The sequence below is a fragment of the Alosa sapidissima genome, chromosome 20 (assembly GCF_018492685.1).
Source record: "Alosa sapidissima isolate fAloSap1 chromosome 20, fAloSap1.pri, whole genome shotgun sequence".
NCBI classification, from domain to species: Eukaryota; Metazoa; Chordata; class Actinopteri; order Clupeiformes; family Clupeidae; genus Alosa; species Alosa sapidissima.
Window position 1 is genome coordinate 858,998 of NC_055976.1, and position 20,814 is coordinate 879,811.

Below are 20,814 nucleotides of genomic sequence, written 5' to 3' on the forward strand. Positions count from 1 at the left end.
ATGAATAGGGCAAAGAAAGACATGAGATCGTTGGTCTTGGAATTTTGAAAATGCATCGCACTTAGACCTCAGATTACTTGCAGTACCCCGGCATTACCACAAGGAAATGGTCGTACGTCAAGTTTGAACCTGACGTGGAGATAAGCACTTTTCCACGTCAAAGATGTTTTTTATAAATCTGAGCGTTGGCATGGATTTGAGCGTACGCACGGTCTAAGATCAAATCTGTGCGTAAGAACGCTTTATAAATGAGGCCCCAGGTGCTAGGGCTCAGTTGTGTTTCTAAGTAATATCAAGTGACCTAGAGGGCTGAAATGTGGTCAGTTCAGAGATGCTTGTAATCTGGCAGAAAGAAAAAATTATATTCTAGGTCAAACATTTGATGGTAGGCCCCAAAAGAGGTGGGAACAATGTCCTTGTAAATAGGCACAGTGCAATTTCAGGCAAAAACTTGACATTTGTATTGGAATTCATGTGGTTAACAGAGATAGTTGTTGTTTTTATTCATACTGTAGCCTACACTCTTGTGTCACCTACCTGCAGTCACCCTGTTGGTTTTACTGCACACAAAATTAAAGTTCTTTAGTCTACGCATTGACTCCAACTGAATGCACTCCCAGCACTGGATAGCAACTAAGTAATTGTGTGTCATCTAACACAAATGCCATGATCATTAGACTTTAACGAAGGTGTTCAGTTAATGATCTTCTATATGGTGGTAAGCAAATATTGATTATATGTCAGTTACTGCCTTTTGCCTTTCCACGACTCCTTATTTTTAGTACATAATACAAAGGCAGAGTACAGTATCTGACAAATAATGGTCAAAGGTCAACTTTGAGCACAAGAATTTGTACAGTATATGCACACATTTCTTCATCAGGGAAACAAGTCACCAGATTTTCATTGCTCTACCTATAATACATTTGTCTCAGTTTGACATTCTGGTCTTTTGCCTTTGTAGGACAGTATTGTTGTCTGTATTATAGCATAATGGCAGCTGGTCTTCACAATTTAATGAGAAAATTGGTAACTTAGAGATAGGCCTAGAGTTTAGGTCATTAGGGTCAAGGCTGGGCTTCTTAAGCTGAGGTTGAACAATAACATGATTTAAACTGGAGGAGACCACTCCATTAGTTAGGAGCTATTAATTATAACCAAAGAACAAATGATGACAAAAACGTCTTTGAAAAGGTATGAAGGTCTACGTGGCACAAGGTGGAATTCATGTATTCAGTATTCAGAGAGATTATTATTATGTCAGAGATAACCTCGGATATTTGGGAGGACAATACAGCTTTAAACTGCTGAAGGCAGCTGATGCGCAGCTACAGTGAAGCATTCTCCTGCTCAAGTATGTCCTCATCTACTGTAGCAGGCGCCATAGTTCAGACGAGATGTAATCCCACAGAGCTAGAGGAGAAAGGCGGAGTGGTTGCAGTACTGGTCTGATGTTAAAGTCTACCAGTGGCTGGTGGGCAAAAGCAAGCCCACCCCATCAAACAATGCAGGCCACTGTTGTTACCAGAACTGTTTTGGGCTTACATAACCTACGTATAAAGATACTGGTTGCAGTCATCTACTCCACCCATGTTGCCATGCCTTCTTTGTCTGTGTCACCTGCATGCAAGGTGGAACAATATTAAAGGCACACTATGCAGGTTTTTTTGCTTAATATACAAGTTTTTTAGATTTACCTTCATTTAACAGCTTCAGAGTCCTTGGAATGGTTATATGACTTTTTTCGGGTTGAATGGTGGCCGTCTCGCTTCCCCCCAGCGCCTGTGAGCGGAAAAACCACCCTTGCAACTGTGGGCCAACGGGCCGACGGCCTCAGTGTCAGGAAGTATAACAAGTGTAACAAATTGCTTTACTGCATTCAAATACACATACACGCCAGGCACCGGCTAGAAAAAGGTAGCGATGGAGTTTCTCAGACGTTTGTCATGACAGAGCCAGCGAAAAAAAAAGCAAAAACCGAGAAAACAGTAAGTAAATTGCCAATACTGCATAGTTTACCTTTAACAGCAAAGCAGAGGACTTTTGACAACCTTCCTTACAGTTTTCTGTTACTGATTGGCAACTGAGTTATTTATTAATCTGTAGTATACAGGATTTATTCTCACTAATAATATTGCTCTTGATGAGATGAAGAACAGGGCCTTGCCTAGTGGTCATAGAGTAAACAGATTTTCCATTGTATTGCTACCAATCCCTATCACACGCAGGTTACCATAGCAGCTGCACAATCTCTCCATTGTACCCTTGTTTTTAATTGTCAATCAACCTTTGTTTTCCACACTTGTTTCTGAACCTCCTATTCCCCATAGTATGATACAGACTATAAAATTAGGCTCTGCGTATGTCAGTGTTGAGTCTGCAGGAGTCACAGGCAGTCACTAAAACTATATTAGACTTTTGATTAAGCCCTGTGCATATTTAGAGATTGCCGTAAAATAAAAGCATTTATTGCTCTCAATTTTCTTTTAAATTTGTCTTTTTTATCGTTGTTGTTTAGGTCATTTGGGTCTGTTACCCATGGACCTGTGCTTGTCCATCAAGGGAGTGTCCTTCCTCTTGCAGACAGGTTTAGGCATTCTGGGAAATGTTCTGGTGCTGCTGGCTTACACTCACATTGTGTGCCTAGAACCACATCTGTTACCTGTGGACATCATCCTGTGCCATCTGGCCTTTACCAACCTGATGTTACTGCTGACTCGCTGTGTACCCCAGACCATGACTGTCTTTGGCTTACGTAACTTACTGAATGATTCTGGCTGCAAGGTGGTCATCTACTCCTACCGTATTGCCCGTGCCCTCTCTGTCTGTATCACCTGCATGCTCAGTGTCTTCCAGGCTGTCATGTTGGCCCCAGCTGGGTCTTGTTGGGTAAGACTGAAGACAAGGCTCCCTGGCCTTGTCATTCCCACATTTGCTGTACTCTGGTTTATCAACATGGCTGTGTGCATTGCTGCACCTTTTTTTTCCATTGCACCCCGGAATGGCACAGTGCCAGCTTTCACACTCAACCTTGGCTTTTGTTATGTGGATTTCCGTGATAACCTATCATATGTGATCAATGGGGTAGCTGTGTCAGTCCGGGACTTTGTCTTTGTAGGACTCATGCTTGGCTCCAGTGGTTATATACTGGTGGTACTCCATCATCATGCCCAAAAGGCACGTAGTATACGACGAAGTCAGGCCAGTGCAGCCATGGAGACACGTGCAGCAAAGACAGTGGTCACACTAGTGACACTATATACGGTATTCTTTGGCATAGACAATATTATCTGGATCTACATGCTGACAGTGGATCAGGTGCCCCCTGTGGTGGCAGACATGCGAGTATGGTTCTCATCCTGTTATGCCTCTCTTAGCCCTTTTCTCATTATGACATCCAACAAGAAAGTCAGGAATCGAATGATGTGTACAACAGGAATTGATCGGGAGCAGCCTTCTGTTAATACTCAGGATTCTAGGGAGACCATCAGCTAACAAGCTGTCCTGTTTTTGCCCATATTTGTAAACATATATATGTGAGATGTGAAAATAATTCTGTAAAACAAAGAAATGTGTTGTCATGATGTACTTTAGTGACACTTTTTACCCAACTGAACTAGGCCACTCTGCAGTATACAAACCTTATTAAGCACTATTAGGCCTAAACCAAATTCATATTTCTGTCATACTTCTTGGCCTGTGTAAACAAGACTAAACCAGTTCCCTTTGGTGTGTGCAGATTTTTCTTTTTTTTTTGTATTTTTTTTTTTTTAACAATTTCACCCAATCCAGACAAATAACATGTAGCCTATGTGAAACTATAACCATGTATTCACAATTTAATGAATGAAATGTACTTTTTGGAGACAATTCATGGTGTGATTGACTTTAGCCCACTAATTGTGTTAGTTGTGCATTATTCGCCGCTCCAGTAGGCAGACCTAAGGTCCGAACGTAAACCCCCTGCCCCCTCCTCTTTCCCCTTCTCGAGGTCTGTGGTTGCAGATAATTTCTCTATTTGTGATGCGATCTAGGAAAACCATTCACATGGTGCACTCAAAAATCCTTATTATATTAAGATTTTAATACTATCCTGCCAACATTCTGGACACTGTCCCCTATCAAAATCCTGTATACCATCCTCCCAAAGTCTTGGATGTTGCTAGGATGGTATCAGAATCATAAGTTAAAATTGCACCATGTCAAGGTATTTCCCAGATCGCATCACATTTGTCCATCCTCCCTCCCTTCATTCCTTCCTTCCTTGTGTCCTAACCCCTCTTTCTAATGCATTTTGTAAAGAAAACGAGGAAGGAATATAAGGAGGATGTAGGAATCAAGGAGAGGCAGATATGAGAAATGAGATGTCATGCACACTCACGCATCACTTTTAAGAGACGTCCATTACTGATGATACGGCACATCACCTCTTCGGCTGGAATAAACAGGCCATTTTACACGCAAATTACAGAGAATATGAACTTGGGGGCCCCAACCTCACGCAAAATGATATGATGTGTCAAGCATGAGCCACTGTGCCCCCTCAGAACATTTTGAAAAATAACCCCATAACCACCGGTTTTGTGGAAAGAAATGGACAGATTGAGATTTACAATACATAACATAACCATCAACATATTCAAGGTATCTTGCTGTGAAAAAAGATGCCAATTACAACACATGTTTATCACACATTATTATCACATCACAGCATGACCTGTGTTATTTGACTAAAGGGCCTCATTCAGATAGATTGATTGAATTGAATTCTATTTGTGGTGGTATGCAGAATTAACTCGAATGCAACAGTTTTTAACAAATTAGTGCAGCACGGTTATGATTCTAACCAGATTTAAGCACAATTTAGTACAACCAGGAAAATCATTGTGTGGTGGTCAATGTTGATATTGTGGTGGGCCGCCACAAATAAGTCAATGTATGGAAAACACTGTAGATAGATAGATACTTTATTGATCCCCAAGGGGAAATTCAAGATATCAGGGACGAATAACATAGCGATTGAGGGGTCCAATTAAGACATATCACATAAATGGTGTGAAATACCTTGTATCTCAGTTCTCCTACATGATTATTTAGACAGATCAAGATCCATATTTTTATTTTGGAATTTGGTCCCACTTTCTTTTTCTTTTCCATTGTGAGATAGGGTCTGAGGGTCTCCTGTCACTTGACTGCTCATGTTATTATTTTAACGCCGAATGCCCTGGCCTAAAGTGCCCATTGAAAATGAAAATATGGACAGTGCAGATGAGAACATCAAAATATCAGCTAGATATTTCTACTGAACTGATCTACTCTTTGCAGAAAATACAGAAAAAAGTATTTGGCGGTACCCTAGACACACATAATGGCACTGACATTGGGAAAACCTTCCCTAGAGGGCATAAGGAAGACTCATTTTACTGGGATTTGTTCCTTCCATTGAAAGGGCACTTCATAGTGCCACAGTGCTATCTAAGAGGGCACTTCATGTTTTTTTTTTTCTTGCATCAGAAAGGCACCTGTAAGGAACTTCAAGTTTATCCCATTGTAAGGACACCTATACCACATATTTTTCACTGCAGGGGCATCCATTAGGAAACTTCCCTGCATTGATGCAAGTAGGGACACCCTTTACTTCACTGCATCCCATTTTTTTTCTCTAGAGGAGCACTTATGTTGGCACTTCTTTCTCAGATTAATTAAACATTTAACACATGTAACATTGAATTCCACTGCATTCTGTATTGGAAATGACACCCTTTAGTAAACTGTCAAGTAGAGGCAGCATAGAGGGCACGTTATCAAGTAGGCTATAGCACCGGGAACGGCAAGTAGGCCTATAGACCAGTGTTTCTCAAACTTTTTCAGACCAAGGACAACTTAATCAATAAAAAAAAAAACCTCACGGACCACCTAGCTAAAGAGTAGACCTACTTCAACAGTTTATTACACAATAAGCTTACTCACTGAACCACCTTGCTTATTGTCTTTGCACCTTGCTTATTGTGTCAGAGGATTCATATGATTTAAACTGGTATAGCTTACATATAGGCAGCGTTGCAGAACTGTTTGGATTTACATACAAGTTGGTTCAATATGGCAAACAACTCATCTATTATATTTTACCACGTCTGCTCGCGGGCCACTTGGGATAGCTTGCGGACCACACTTTGAGAAACACTGCTATAGACCATTTTAAGAGGTGTTGCATAATATTACGTTTACAACACAAGGGCAAAGGGAATTCTGGCGATTTCACATAGATCTCCGTTCTCGAGGTCACCGATTAGCCTACCCTACTGTCGGTATGGGAAAAAACTACAACAATCGGTTTTACCTAGCTCGAGTTGCTGCAGCCAACAGCTAAGGAGCAGACATGCAGGCAGCTACAGCGATAGAGCGCTACACTCTGGGGGCATGTTCATGATATTTAAAACAAAAGTTTTGTGCTTCATGGAAATATGCAGCAGAGGGCAGTACTTGTCTAACATAGTAAACTCCAATGACAAAAGAAGAAGAAGTCAGCATACGATTTTAGGAATAAATTGGAAATGAGTATTGACGTCAAACAACGTAGAATACAACAACGATGCTTTTGAAGATGACTCTGCCACGTCTCTTTGTAATATGCATAGGCCTGTTGGAAGTTGTGGGAAGAGGTAGGCCTAGATTAAAGTAGCCTACGCTCGTTCACGTTGCAGCCTAATCGAAGCTTTTGTTTGTTTCATTTCCATCAACTATATATTCCATTTTCAGACAAATTCAATGTGCTTTATATTATGGCCGATGACCTGCGACCATCATTGGGCTGCTACTCAGATCCACTAGTAAAATCGCCAAATATTGATCAACTTGCATCGAAAAGCAAAGTGTTCTTCAATGCATACGCTCAGGTGAGTGTGCGAACCCACTATGTAGGTAGGAGGGTGTCATGGCTAAGGCTGGACCCGAGTCTCATTTCTTTCTTTGTTTCTTTCTTTGTTTAGCAAGCATTATGTGGACCCAGTCGAACATCAATCTTAACAAGTCGAAGGCCAGACACTACGAAATTGTATGATAACTCAAATTTCTATTGGAGAGTCCATTCGGGCAATTACACCACGCTCCCTCAGTACTTCAAAAGCCATGGGTATACTACCTTGTCTGTTGGAAAGATATTTCATCCAGGTAAACATTTTTATGCTCACATTGTAGGCCTAAATCCATATCAACCTGTGTTCAGAATGAAAATAATTCCGGCCTTTGGCATGGAGTGCTCGGAATAACCTGCATTTGAGCTTTCATGGAAACTTCATTCCATTAAGAGAACATATGAATATAATATAGCGATACTTGGTTACGGCAACTACATTCAGTCAGACAAGGATCACACACACTACATTATAGGCCTACATCCAACACTACATACACTCTTTAGGCTACATTGATACAAGCACACATATCGGAAATAAGTTACTTGTTTCCTGTAGGCTACAGGAAATGGAAATTAATAAATAGAAGGTTAAAAATGTATCCGATAGCCTTTTGTGAGAGTGTTTACTCATCTCAGTAAGGAAAATAAATCAAGAGCCTATGTTGAGTACAAATATGTCTTCTGAAGGCCTAAACAGAGCCCAGCCAAAAACTCCAATAAAATTTTGATTGGACTTTGGACAACTTTGAGGGACAGCTATGACCATGCAGGATCATCCAAAACAAACGTGACGATTTTGCTACATACTATTCCTATTGCAAAATTTGAGCCTCCTACATGGTTTAGTTCTTGTGCTTTGGGCTTGTGAACTTTGACAAAAATAGAAGCCGAACAAAATCGACCCCCCCCCCCCCCCCCCCGTAAAACTGGCTGTATCTTGGAAAGTATTGATCTTACATAAAATTCATTTTACAGTGTGTCTCCTGGGTAACATGGGTACACCTGGTAATTTTTTAAGACTTAAGTGCGTGGGCCCTGGTTGAATTGACATGGAATGACCCCTAGATAAAATACTTGTAGCCTACATGCATGCATAGGATTCAATGTTATTGTAGGCTACAGTTAAAGCTGCAGTTGGCAAGATTTTTTTTATCATATTCACTGAAATCGACACTATGCTCCGACAGAACAACATAAATCAGCCGATTTTAGGGAAAGAAACACAGTTCTACCTCCACCTAGAGCCTGCTATTTGTTTTGCAAAAATCCACAGCTCCCGGTTATTCTGGTCCAATCAGAGCAGGGCTGTGTGAGATCTGACTGTCAATCACAGTCTGGTGAGCACTGACGAGCACAAACTTGATATGAGGGTGCTCGGTGGTAGGGGGGGAGGGGCATGAGAGTTGTAAACATTCAACATTTTGGCTAAGTCCCCTCAATCTGTCAGACTTGCCAACTGCAGCTTTAACAGTCTAATGGCAGCTGGCAGAAAAGACTTCCTGCATTGTTCAGTCCTGCACGTTGGGAGGGTCAGCATGTGACTGAAGGTGCCCTATCGGCATGTGGGTGGGAGGGATTGTTTCTTACTGAAATCGGTTTTAGAGCATTATCACGATACCGAGTACCGATATTTCTACCACAAAATAACTAGCATAAAATTGCAATGAATTTTCTTCTCTGCTCTGATTGTTACAATATGCCTAAAATAAATATAAATAATAATGAGTATGAAATAAAATATAATGGCAGGCTATTTCAAACAAAAAAAATAAACAAAACAATTCTGTCTAAAACAAGCCTTCCATATCTTAATTAAACAAATTATTAACTAGACTATTTTGCACTGTCTCTCTCAGTAAAATTTCACTTAATGTTTTGGCTCCCTAGTGTTACATACTGCTGTGTACTGTCCTATGCATGCTGCCCTTCTGTGTTCTACCCCACCTGATATCCTTTAGAACGCTGATGCTACATTTTGTATTGTTTCTAACATTTCTCAAGTGGATTATGACTTGTGTTTTGGCTGCTTGAAAACCGCCGCTTTGTGTGCTTATCCTAAAGGCATTGTTTCCAACCACACGGATGACTACCCGTACAGCTGGTCTGTACCACCGTATCATCCTCCCTCTTTCCATTATGAAAGGAGGAAGGTCAGTGTCAGGCTTGCCCAAATGTTTAGGCCTAACTACCCCTGTTTAGTCTGGTGCCTTGTGTATTCCTGCTGAATTTTGATATTAAAATATATGTTTTTGTTGCTTTAATTGATATTTATAATTGAGGTAGATATAGACATGAGTATGAAATAAAATATAATAGCATAGATAGATATAGAGGTAGATATATTCCACTTTGTCTTAAAAGTTTCCCCTTCCATTTTCACAATTTTGTGAGGTCATGACTTAAAGGGAAACTTGGCAGGATTTCCCCCTCTGCTGGAGAAATTGTGCATTATGCTATTTCAAACTGTGGGAAAAGGTAACAATAAAGCACATGGATTTGTTTACAAGCTAGCGAACGGTTAGCATAAGTTTGGCAGAACTATGTGGATGTTACAAGGTAAGAAACACAATTTAAAACTAGTTTCTTGTTTCTCACTTCTCTTTCCGGGACGGTAGTCTCAATGTTGCAAGGTTGGTTTTCCGCCTGGGGACGCTAGGCGCAGCGGGGAAAGTCACCATTTTCACCGGAACAGGTCATTTAACCATCCAAATGATTTCTAAACGGGTTATTACGTTGAAATTGTTGCCAAGTTCCCATTTAAACGCTGCATAATTTGCATACCATGAACACTCTAAGGGCCTATTTTATGTTTATAGGATGCACTGATGCTATTTTTTTCAAACCAAGTACAAGTATTTTACATTTGTGTACTTGCTGATAGCATTTTCTGTTTTGGTTGTTACAAAAGCCTAAAATAAATAATAAAAAATATCAAATAAAATGTATAATGGGCTATTTCAAACCAAAGATATATAAACAATTCTGTCTAAAATAAGTCTCCACACTGGCACCGTTTCCACATCTTAATTAAGCTAATTATCAGCTGGACTATTTTATCTCACTAAAATCTGATAGGGCAACAAAACATGATGCGTCACCCTAGACTGTAGAGACATTTGTAAAAGTGGTGTGGCTCCTTTAAGTGCGTAGAGTGTGGCTTATAGATTGAGCAAGAGCAAGTATGTGCTACTCAGCCAGAGAGGAAAAGAGAGAAGATGTTGCTGCTGAGCCCGTCTACTGATTACTGCAAAAGTAGATTTAGTGAAGGAAACTTGTACATTGTTTATACTATTGGCCATTTAATAAAGTGGTGATTTCATGCACAATATCTCTTGAATCTGCCTCTTGCTCACGACCTACAGTTGAAGTGAATTGGGCGCTGACTTTGGTCTTGTAGCATATAATGATCCGACCAATCCGTTACGGTCTGGAGCTGAGGCAGGAAAGGGTGACATATTTCTCAGTAAAATTTACAAAATGTAAGCTAACAAAATGCTATCTACTGAAACGTTTCTTCAAGGATTTTGTTGTAGGGTACTTTTCCCCAACTAGCACGAAGTACAGAGCTACAACAACATACCAGCCACGCACAACAACACCTACACTGAACAAAATGTATAAACTCAACAAAGTATGCCAGTTTAAACGGAGAACCATTTGTATGAGGGTAGTAGGCTACATAGTAATAGGCTACATGAAAGCATAGCAACAGTTTCTTAAGAGCAGCGGCTTATGATGCCAATTTTAAAATCATATGATGCTTACACGTGATGGCGAGCCCAGAAAGACAGTCTTCAGTCATCATCAAAATCGTTCATAAAAGTAGGGCTGTGTATTGGCAAGGATCTCACGACACAATACATATTGCGACATCAAGATACATGGGTTGCAATATAATACATATTGCGATGTATTGCAGTACATTTTACCGTACAAATAGAGCTGGAAACACAATTTGCTGTGTACTACCTGGGCAGTATATGTAGATCACATTATACTGATAATTCAGTAGCCTGACGTAGTCATACTCAATTCTAGTCAGAATTTGAGTCTGCTACTGCTCCATTGGGATGTTATTATGGGGGCGTGTTTCAACCGATAAAGGTGGGAGAAATGCCTCGGCAGTCAATTGGCTAGACCTAACCAATCAGATAGACAGCACCAATCTGGTCGTTTTTTAGTGTGCTGTCAATATCTTGTACAACAGACGAGATAGCGAAATATAAATGTCTAGCTTCTAGCGACAGTGCTTTTGTTGCAAACAAAAAAAATCAACCTAAGCGTGCTCAGGTGACGTGATGGACGAGGCACTGTTGCTCATCTGTCCATGATTGCACAAAGCCCGCCCCAAAAAAATTATTGGTTTGAACCGCTCTGACGATGTGGTGCTCTAGATATATATCGCCACTTCCTGGCTAATCACACCCACCGACTTCAAAATTAGCCTTAATGATGCAGAGCAATAGACTGTCATTGCTTTGGAAGAAGAATTTGATGGTAAATAGGCTTTGTTGTTGATTGGCCGCTGTGTGAAATCCCCTACCCTACAGCACTAGGAATTTAACATCTCTCCTGTGTATATTTGACATATAGTAAAATAAAAAACAAACGACTTTTAGTTACTTTTGTTGAACTGTGATGACAACGGTCACCTTAAGCACTCTTTTAAGCATAGATTAAAATATTGCTAACTGTATCCTCTGAGTCTGGAAAAGGAGTGAACTTTGAGTTCTTGTCAGTGTTCTTCAAATACTTGTCACAAATAAAGCAGCTCTCACTTTCCTTGGCCTTATCTTCTTTCAAACAAACACAATTAACACTAAGCTAGAAAGCTAGCATACCTCCTCTTCCTATTAAACTATGGACATTCCTAATGAAAATAAATTATTTTTTGACAATCACTTTCAAATATTTTCCTTGATATATTGTATGCAATCAATAGTAGCACTACTTAACTTAGGGATGACATGTCAATGTCAAGGAATGCATTAATAAGAAATAATGTTTGAATTAGCCTACTAGAAAGGGGGTTTGTTTAGCTTTTCAGACACTCAAGAGTTTGAAACCTCTGGATATTAACTTGGACCTACTTCTTTCTCTGATTTGATATTGTCTGCTCAAAAATTGTCATCCAATTAGCAGAAAAGCTAAAAAGCACTGTTCTGTATACAAATGATTGCTTATCTCAAACAGTTCAAAAATAATAATAATAATAATAATAATAATAATAATATTTAACCTCTGTTCTATCAACATCTGCAAAATGGTTTTTTTTTTTTTTTTTTTTTCAAATTTTAACATCAAATTTCAGTCAGAGCTTATTTTGAGACACAATGCACCAGGCTGTGTATTGCAAGTATTTTATTGTGTTCAATGTAGTTAATCATAATTGATCCATATTATTTGAATGAACTGCTGAAGGTAATTTTTACTGATGGACATAGAGAATAGAGAATTTCCAGATTCAGTAAAATGAAGAAATTAATTTATTCTACTTCATACATAGCAGGTTGATAATTTCTTTGTTGTCTAGGTCTGCAAAGGCCCAGATGGCAAACTGCATGAAAACCTTCTTTGTGCTGTCAATGTGACGGAAATGCCACTCAGTACCTTGCCAGACATTGAGAATACTGAGGAGGCAATAAGGTTGTTGAAGTCAATGAAAAAATCAAAAAGTAATTTTTTCTTGGCGGTTGGATACTATAAACCACACATACCATTCAGAATTCCTCAGGTATGTATTCCCTTAGAACTGAGTTGTTCTGAGCTTTTCTTATGGAATCAAACTTTTAAAATAACTTCCCTTATTGTCAACAGTCTGCAACTTTGTGGATATAGATCAAATATGTTGGCTTTTAGATCTGTTTTTAGACTTTGCCTACATTGCTTTAGCATGTACTTGTAGACTCTGTTATACTTTTAGCAGCTGGGTTTTGGACGCACGAACGGACGGCTGCCAAAACCATGGGTGTGCCATTGTTCCAATTATACTTTCTTTTAATACTCCTACAACTACAGGACGAACTCCAGTTCACAGTAGACCTCATACATTGTTGATGTCATGATTGTTTTTGAAATAGGTAATTGGAGTTGTGGGAATTCTACTATAATCTGTTTCCTTTGTTCCCACTGCTGGCTTAGTTTGTGACGGACAGGTTAGCCATCAAACATCAAATGTATTTATTTGTTTATTTATATTTTTATGATTTTTATGATGTTGGAGCATTGCTATTATGAAACATAGAGAAACATGTCTGAATATCCCACCACACCTGTTTAAGAAACTTCACTTCAAGTCCATTTATTTTATATATATAGTATATATAGTATATACAGTATATATTCCAGAATTCTGGTCCTGTAGAGCAAGACAAAACATCATTCCGTGTCAAATCAGGGTCGAACCCCGACCAGTAGGCACGGCTTAAGTGCCCTTGAGCAAGGCACCTAACCCCGAGCGCCGCTGTTGTTGCAGGCAGCTCACTGTGCCGGGATTAGTGTGTGCTTCACGTCACTGTGTGCTTCACTAATTCACGGATTGGGATAAATGCAGAGACCAAATTTCCCTCACGGGATCAAAAAAGTATATATACTTATACTTAAGTCCGCTGTAGCATTACCGGTAGACAGGGAAGCAGACTGCATTCAGAGGCATTGCAAGCGACAGTATGATTGATACTATAAGCTACAGAACGATTCTAAAGGTCACCTCGTTGAAGTCATACAGTACACTAGGCTAAATCGGAGCCTACTTTTTTTATCAAGCTGGGGCCAGAGATGATGGCCTTTGGCGAACAGTTTAGGCCTACTCAAAATGAGTAAAACCAAATTTGGCAAAATCTCACAATTTTTCCCCTTTCCACTTTGTGCAGTAATTTCATTAATTCCAATCGGAGGAAAGAAAGACACACGCCACAACACATACCTTTTAATTTGGTAGCCTTGTCTACAAGGCTGTAAGCCTAATGCAATACAAATTTCTGATATTTTGTATAGATTGGCTATATGAAGATATAGATAGGCATAAACAGGGCGCCCAATGAGTGAGACACACCAATTTTAATTCATTCACACGCCGCACCTTGTATTGCTCTGAAGCTCACACGCATGCCACACCTTGTATGGCTGTTGTACCTGGGTGGAGGAAGTGATTGAGCACTGCTCTCCCATGCCCACATCCATGGCTGAAGTGCCCTTGAGCTAGGCACCTAACCCCTCACTACTCCCCGAGCGCCGCTGTAGCAGGCAGCTCACTGCTCCGGGTTAGTGTGTGCTTCACCTCACTGTGTGTTCACTGTGTGCTGTGTGTGTTTCACCAATTCATGGATTGTGATAAATGCAGAGAACAAATTTCCCTCACGGGATCAAAAGAGTATATACTCATGCCTAAATTAAAAGCTGTTTGTAGCCTGGAGCCTACCATTCCCCCTCGAGGCTGACTTGTGCGCTGAAGAAGACGTGCTAAAAACGCAGCCACTAGCTCCCCTCCCCCACAGAAGACGGACACTGCTTTCTCTGTTGGTATTTCTGTCCCTCCGAAAACTGTGTTAAAATGGTGTTTTTAGCAGTCAAAATTTAATTTCATGAGCTTAACCATTAATGAAAGTAAAAAAAAAACATAAACAAAACAGCCAGATGCCTCTTCATAAAATAAGACACCTTCATAAACAATAACAGGTTCCATCATGAGACTGCGTGTCGTTTGGAGCAGCGTATCGGTAGGCTATATTACAAACAGAAGATTTTCTGTTTATGATATTGTGGAAACAACTGAAAAAAACGTTGGGTAGGCTAAATACATGGTCCATAGCATACTGGCACGCATAACTCAAAGCGGCAAAAGCCGACGTTCCTAACCCTGCTCACAAGTGGCACCAGGTGGTTGTTTGGGTCATTGCAGCTTCACTGGGGAAATATGATTCACGCGTGAGGTCATGTGAGAATCACACATGAAGCCGGACAATTCCAAGTGTTACCCACTGTACGTAAAAGTATTGCTGAGATATGAACCTGCTTCCTGTGATTATAGCGCCCCCCTAGTGGTCAAAAGACACCAAATGTATTGTGCTCCCTCAGGATGGGGTCTCAAGTCAATGTACTAAATTTGGTTTTGATACGTGAAGGCATTGCTGAGATATGATCCTACTTCCTGTGATTATAGCAGTACATAGTGGTCAAAATGTACCAAATTGAGTCTCCTCTTGAGCCTCCTCCTAATTGGGTCCTGTGCCCATGTGCCCATGTGTTTGGTCTTGATGCGTGAAAGCCTTACTGAGAAGTTCACTTCCTGTCCCGTCCAATTTTTATTGGCTGTGACGGGCAAATGCTTTAAAATATCAATACGCAAAGGAATAACTTTTATGCGGCTTGGTCTGAAGATCACCTGTGCCAAGAGTCGTGAAAATCTGTGAAATTTTGTGACCTGTGAAAATTTAGTTTAGCTTTTGATAAAAATCCAATATGGCGGAAGGTCCAAGATGGCGGATATTGGCGTCATGGGGTGCGTTGAGTTCGGCCTTATCCAAGGATTCCAAATATACCTCAATGTTTAAACTATAGTGTACGGTTCAAACGTTAAGCGCATAGATGTAATGCCAAATTTGAAACATTGGTGGCGTTAGACTGCAAATAACATGTCCACAGACACGCCACACCACTAATATGCCTGCTAACTTCCCGATGAACACTCCGACCCCGTGAAACATTGTTCCCACCACTGACATTGGGCAAAGGACCATCTACACTGGGCAAAGGATTCAACGTTTGTGCTTGGTGTAGGGCTAAACTCTCACTTTGACTCCAGCTGCACCATTGCAAGGCAGGGACGCATCTGAAGCCTGGTCACTAAACAAATCACCGTCATTTTCTGAAGGGAGATATTCCCCTTCAGAATCAAGGTCCGCGAATAGAAGACCCAACACTTTATTTCGGGTAAACTTTTTTGATGCCATTAGATGATAATCTAATGTAAATACTCGCTAACGTTGACAATATCGCTCTGATAAAATGGCTCACTCGTACATTAGCTCCGCTATTGCTCGCACTGAATCAATGCGCTCTAGCTGGAAGATTTTGTTTAGAAGCATGACGTTATTCTGAGTCGGGGATGAAAATAACATATAACGAATGCATTAATAGCAATATAAAAAAAAAATCGAAAATCGAATTGAATCGTGACTTTAAAATCAAAAATTAAATCGAATCGAGGATTTGGAGAATCGTGACATCCCTAATACCCATGTGAACCATATTTATAACTTTTTGTAGTAAAATACTTTGAGACTAGACTAATTTGCATCTTACAACTCCCATAATTGTTTTCCCATAGCTCTTGTGTAGATTACACCACCAAAATCTTTTTGATTGTCAGCCACCAAGAACAGGCTACCAGTTGTGGAGATGATATCGACTAATATTTTGATTGTCTGTCAAAATATGAAAAATATGTGATGTGTATCAGGAAAAAGTCCGGATGAAGGGTTGCTTATTTTGTTGCTTGGATTGGCCTATGACGATAAAGAACAGTTTTGGGAGTAATGCCAGTTTAATGCATGATTTAGACTCCATTTACTACATTGGATTGGCCCATAAAAAAGACTCTTATTTCTATTTCTTAAATGAGCATCTGTGCCTGTAAAATAGTACAAGGAAACATGGCTACATGATGCCTGCAGTAATGCATTTTATGGTAGGCCTATGCACAGCTAACCTGACTCTCGCCAGATTAATTTCGTTCCGCCTAGCTCCACTCACATCCATCTGGGATCGCTTCCATTGAGGGTGATTTTGGCACCAGATTTTATGATAGAGCCAATCAGGACGCAGGGCGGGAGTTTCATAGATGTGACGTATCCAAATCATATGCATGGATTTTTGATAAAGCCCAGCCTTCTGAAACACCTCTCCAATGGATCGATCCCAGATGGATAAGTGGAGCTAGGCGGAACGAGAGTCAGGTTAATGCACAGCCACCTTACGGTACTATTTTTAGTTTATTGTTCACACATTTAGTTAGGCTGTGCATTTACTCTTTACTTTACTTTATAGTATAAGTATAAATATTCTTTTGATCCCGTGAGGGAAATTTGGTCTCTACATTTATCCCAATCCATGAATTAGTGAAACACACTCAGCACACAGTGAACACACAGTGAGGTGAAGCACACACTAATCCCGGCGCAGTGAGCTGCCTGCAACAACAGCGGCGCTCAGGGAGCAGTGAGGGGTTAGGTGCCTTGCTCAAGGGCACTTCAGCCGTGCCTACTGGTCGGGGTTCGAACTGGCAACCCTCCGGTTACAAGTCCAAAGCGCTAACAGGTAGGCCTAGGCTACGATTTGTGCTACACTCTGGGTGCATGAACATAGGGGTTAATGACAATGCCCCCAGAGTGTAGCACCGTAGTTGCCTGGGAGATTTAGCTGTTGGCTGTAGCAACTCGAATACCAACAGTACTTTGTGACCTCGAGAAACAGAGATCTATGTGAAAAATCGCCGGAATTCTCCTTTAATTACACAAATTTGCTGTGGTTAATTGTGGTCTATTGTGATTAATTGAGAGAGAGAGAAATGGTAATGGCAGTTTTTACCTTGCCAAAATGTTTGCTGGATTTAGAGCATTATCGCATACTTATGTCTTCCTAGGAATTTGTGAAGCTTTATCCCTTTGAGAAGATGTCTCTACCTCCTGACCCTGATGTTCCAAAAGGCCTCCCTAGAGTTGCCTACAATCCTTGGACTGATATCCGTGAAAGAGAAGATGTAAAGGCTCAAAACATCAGTTTTCCATATGGACCTATTCCAAAGGACTTTCAGGTAAATTTTGCCATGGAGGGCTCATGGCAGTACAGTCAACATGTATTAAAGTGTATCAGATTCATAAAAAATCATGATGGCATTCTGGTGAAAGTTTTTAAACAGGATTTTGCAATGCCATGCTTTTTTCCCCCACAGCTTCAGATCCGCCAATATTACTTTGCCTCTGTGTCCTACGTGGATGCCCAGGTGGGCAAGCTCTTAAATGCTTTGGATGAACATGGATTGGCAGAAAACACCATTGTGGTTTTTACATCTGATCACGGTTAGTAACAGGTATTACAAAATAAATGCCAAGAAGTCATGTCTCTTGAAGTGGATAAAGACTGCTTCTTCCTTCTTCTTCTTCTTTGTAGTTATGTTGGATGTGAAGGTATCCACACACAGACACACACACACACACACACACACACACACACACACACACACACACACACACACATTACCCCCCACACAGACACATTCATAAACTAGCACACAAACACAACACATTACCTCACCCCAACATATATTTCACAGAAGTGGAATTAAGAAATCACAGATAACAAAGTGAAGCTTTACTGATACATGCACATTTACAGCTTTCCTCAAAAGAACTGGAATAAAATAAGGCAGAAAATAGCTTAATAGTCTATGCCACTGTTGTCACCTTTTTTGCTTGAGTCGTGAGCATGGGATGTGTTAAAGACCTTTGCAGTTAAATCTAAGGGTACATTTATACTATTGTGTACGATTCAGCCTCCCTATTTATATACATTACCCCATAATTTTGGAGCTTCTGAAACAAAAAGATTTGAAAACGTTGGCAACCCCGTTTTCATTTGAAAATGCAGGGTTTGTGTATTCGTGTAGACCAGGGGTGTCCAAACTACGGCCCGCGGGCCAACTGCGGCCCGCCACGCACTTTAATCTGGCCCACCGAGCATTTATTAGTTTATCATAGATCCGGCCCGCCACGCACTTTAGTCCGGCCTGCCGAGCATTTAATTACATGTAGGTTATCATAGGCCGCTCGCTATTTTTTTTTTCCAGCGATAGACGACGTTGTGAGTAACTTTAGGCTACTGCAAACTGCTTTACACTCTTCTTAGAGAGAGATTACAATGTCAATGTCAAAACAGGTTGTTACATCGAGATGCATAGTAGGCTAGCTCCTTTGCAGAAGATCTAACTACGTTATGCTACTCCATTTAATTGGGAACGCATTTGAGCATGCATGCACGAGAGGGAAAGAGCGCAGCAGGTTCCAGCTGGCTTGTCATTGTTGATAATTGATATCTACTTTTTAAATAAACTTTTAAAAGGAAATCGTGATGGCAACACTAGTTCCCACTACTGACCACTCACCAACTGTGAGAGGGCACGAGCCATAGGCACAGCACTAGCCATAGGCTATATTTGGTTGGAGCTTGCAAAAAGTTTTAAAGTGACAGTGCACCATTTATAAATGAATTAAACAACATCAAATGAACAGTATTTCTTAAGAAATAAATTTTCTACAACAAAATTACTTTGTCATTTAAATGATGTAAAACATTATATATTTAAAAAATATATATATTGGCCGGTGGGCCACACAACAAAATATATATATATTGGCCGGCAGGCCACACAACAAAAAATAATGTGTGTGTGTGTGTGTGTGTGTGACACACACACACACACACACACACACACACACACACAATTTTTTGTTGTGTGGCCTGCCGGCCAATTTTCAAAACCCAATGTGGCCCTTGAGTCAAAAAGTTTGGACACTCCTGGTGTAGACGATGGAATGTGGAAACATCTGAAAATGTTGACGTACATGCCTATGTACGTCATGAAAAGTATTCACCCCCCTGGATATTTTCATAGTCAATATAATTTGCCTTTTTTGACAAAATATTGCAAAACAATCCCTCTAAAGTGAAGACAGATTTCTACAAAGTATTGTCAATCAAAAATATATAATGAAGAATAAGTGACACACAAATATTTCCCCCTTAAAGTGACTGACCCAATTCAACAGTGGTCCAGCCAATTGGTGCTAGTAATCTCACAATCAATGAAATGACCTGAGATTACCTGAATGCATTGAATGTGTGTCAGGTGATTGTAATATTAAGACACCTGCCTGGCAGGTCCAGTAACTGGTTAATCCATATTCCTGGCTACAATTCCACCATGAAGACAAAAGTACACTCCTAGCAACTCTGAGAAAAGATTATTAAAATGTGTAAGTCAGGGGATGAATGCAAAAAAATGTTCAAGTCACTGAACATCCCCTGGAGTTAAGTGAAATCCATTTATAAGAAATGGAAGGAATGTGGCACATGTGTAAATCTGCCTAGAGCAAGCCTTCCCCACAAAGTTAGTTACTTAACCGTGCAAGAAGAAGACTGGTTAAGTAAACCACCAAGTAGGGATCGACCGATATGGTTTTTTTCAAGGCCGATACCGATATCAATTATTACCAAAACAGGAGGCCGATAACCGATATGTAAAACCGATATGTCAGTTGCCAAAAAGGGGGGTAGATAGTAAAGGCGATATACTGCAAAAATGTCATTAAAAAAAGCATTTAATTATGCAAACTTTTCTTTCTTCTTTTGATACACATTTGTCTATCAACTTGCATCACTTGCAAGTGTATATCCTGTGTATCATGTTAATCCAAGAGCTGAGCAATTATTTTCATAGAGTAGGCCTACACAATGGGCTATGTGCTTGTTAAGGGACCTGTCACAAAGGGTGCTTTGCCATCGTGTGTGTGAGTGCACGAGAGAGGGAGAGGAAGAGGTGCATGCGTGATGGCAAGTGTTAGGATTGAATAGTTTAACAAAACAGTTTTAAAATAGTTCGTAGGCTATTTAATCATGCAATTTGTGTCCATATGCTATAAGCTACACTTTTGTGAGCCTAAAAGGCACGTTAACAGCCAGCTCAGGGCGCGATTTAGTTCAGGTCGGATTAAATTACGGCTGGCCCTGGGTGCATGTAGTCTTTTCTGACAGTCCGTTTCAAAAAGGAGCAATTAGACTTTTTGACGTTCGCTATCGCATAATTTAGGACTTGTCTGTAGGCCTACTATGTCCGCCGAGGT

General features: G+C 40.3%; 2 protein-coding genes across 2 annotated transcripts in view; both read left to right on the forward strand.

The window, feature by feature from the left end:
• Nucleotides 1-2,536: 2,536 nt before the first annotated feature.
• Nucleotides 2,537-3,566, forward strand: LOC121694412 (olfactory receptor class A-like protein 1). The gene has a single exon (XM_042074573.1). It carries the CDS (start codon nucleotides 2,539-2,541, stop codon nucleotides 3,493-3,495), a length of 957 nt encoding a protein of 318 aa, XP_041930507.1. The 5' UTR covers nucleotides 2,537-2,538; the 3' UTR covers nucleotides 3,496-3,566.
• A 2,879-nt stretch (nucleotides 3,567-6,445) lies between these two features.
• ids (iduronate 2-sulfatase) overlaps nucleotides 6,446-20,814 on the forward strand; it is a 28,594-nt gene continuing 14,225 nt past the window's right edge. The window contains exons 1-7 of the mRNA XM_042074570.1: nucleotides 6,446-6,662; nucleotides 6,760-6,896; nucleotides 6,990-7,170; nucleotides 8,978-9,066; nucleotides 12,450-12,650; nucleotides 17,559-17,729; nucleotides 17,868-17,994. Of these exons, the coding sequence (XP_041930504.1) occupies nucleotides 6,593-6,662; nucleotides 6,760-6,896; nucleotides 6,990-7,170; nucleotides 8,978-9,066; nucleotides 12,450-12,650; nucleotides 17,559-17,729; nucleotides 17,868-17,994 (976 nt within the window). The 5' untranslated portion in view covers nucleotides 6,446-6,592. The remainder of the gene's footprint in view (nucleotides 6,663-6,759; nucleotides 6,897-6,989; nucleotides 7,171-8,977; nucleotides 9,067-12,449; nucleotides 12,651-17,558; nucleotides 17,730-17,867; nucleotides 17,995-20,814) is intronic.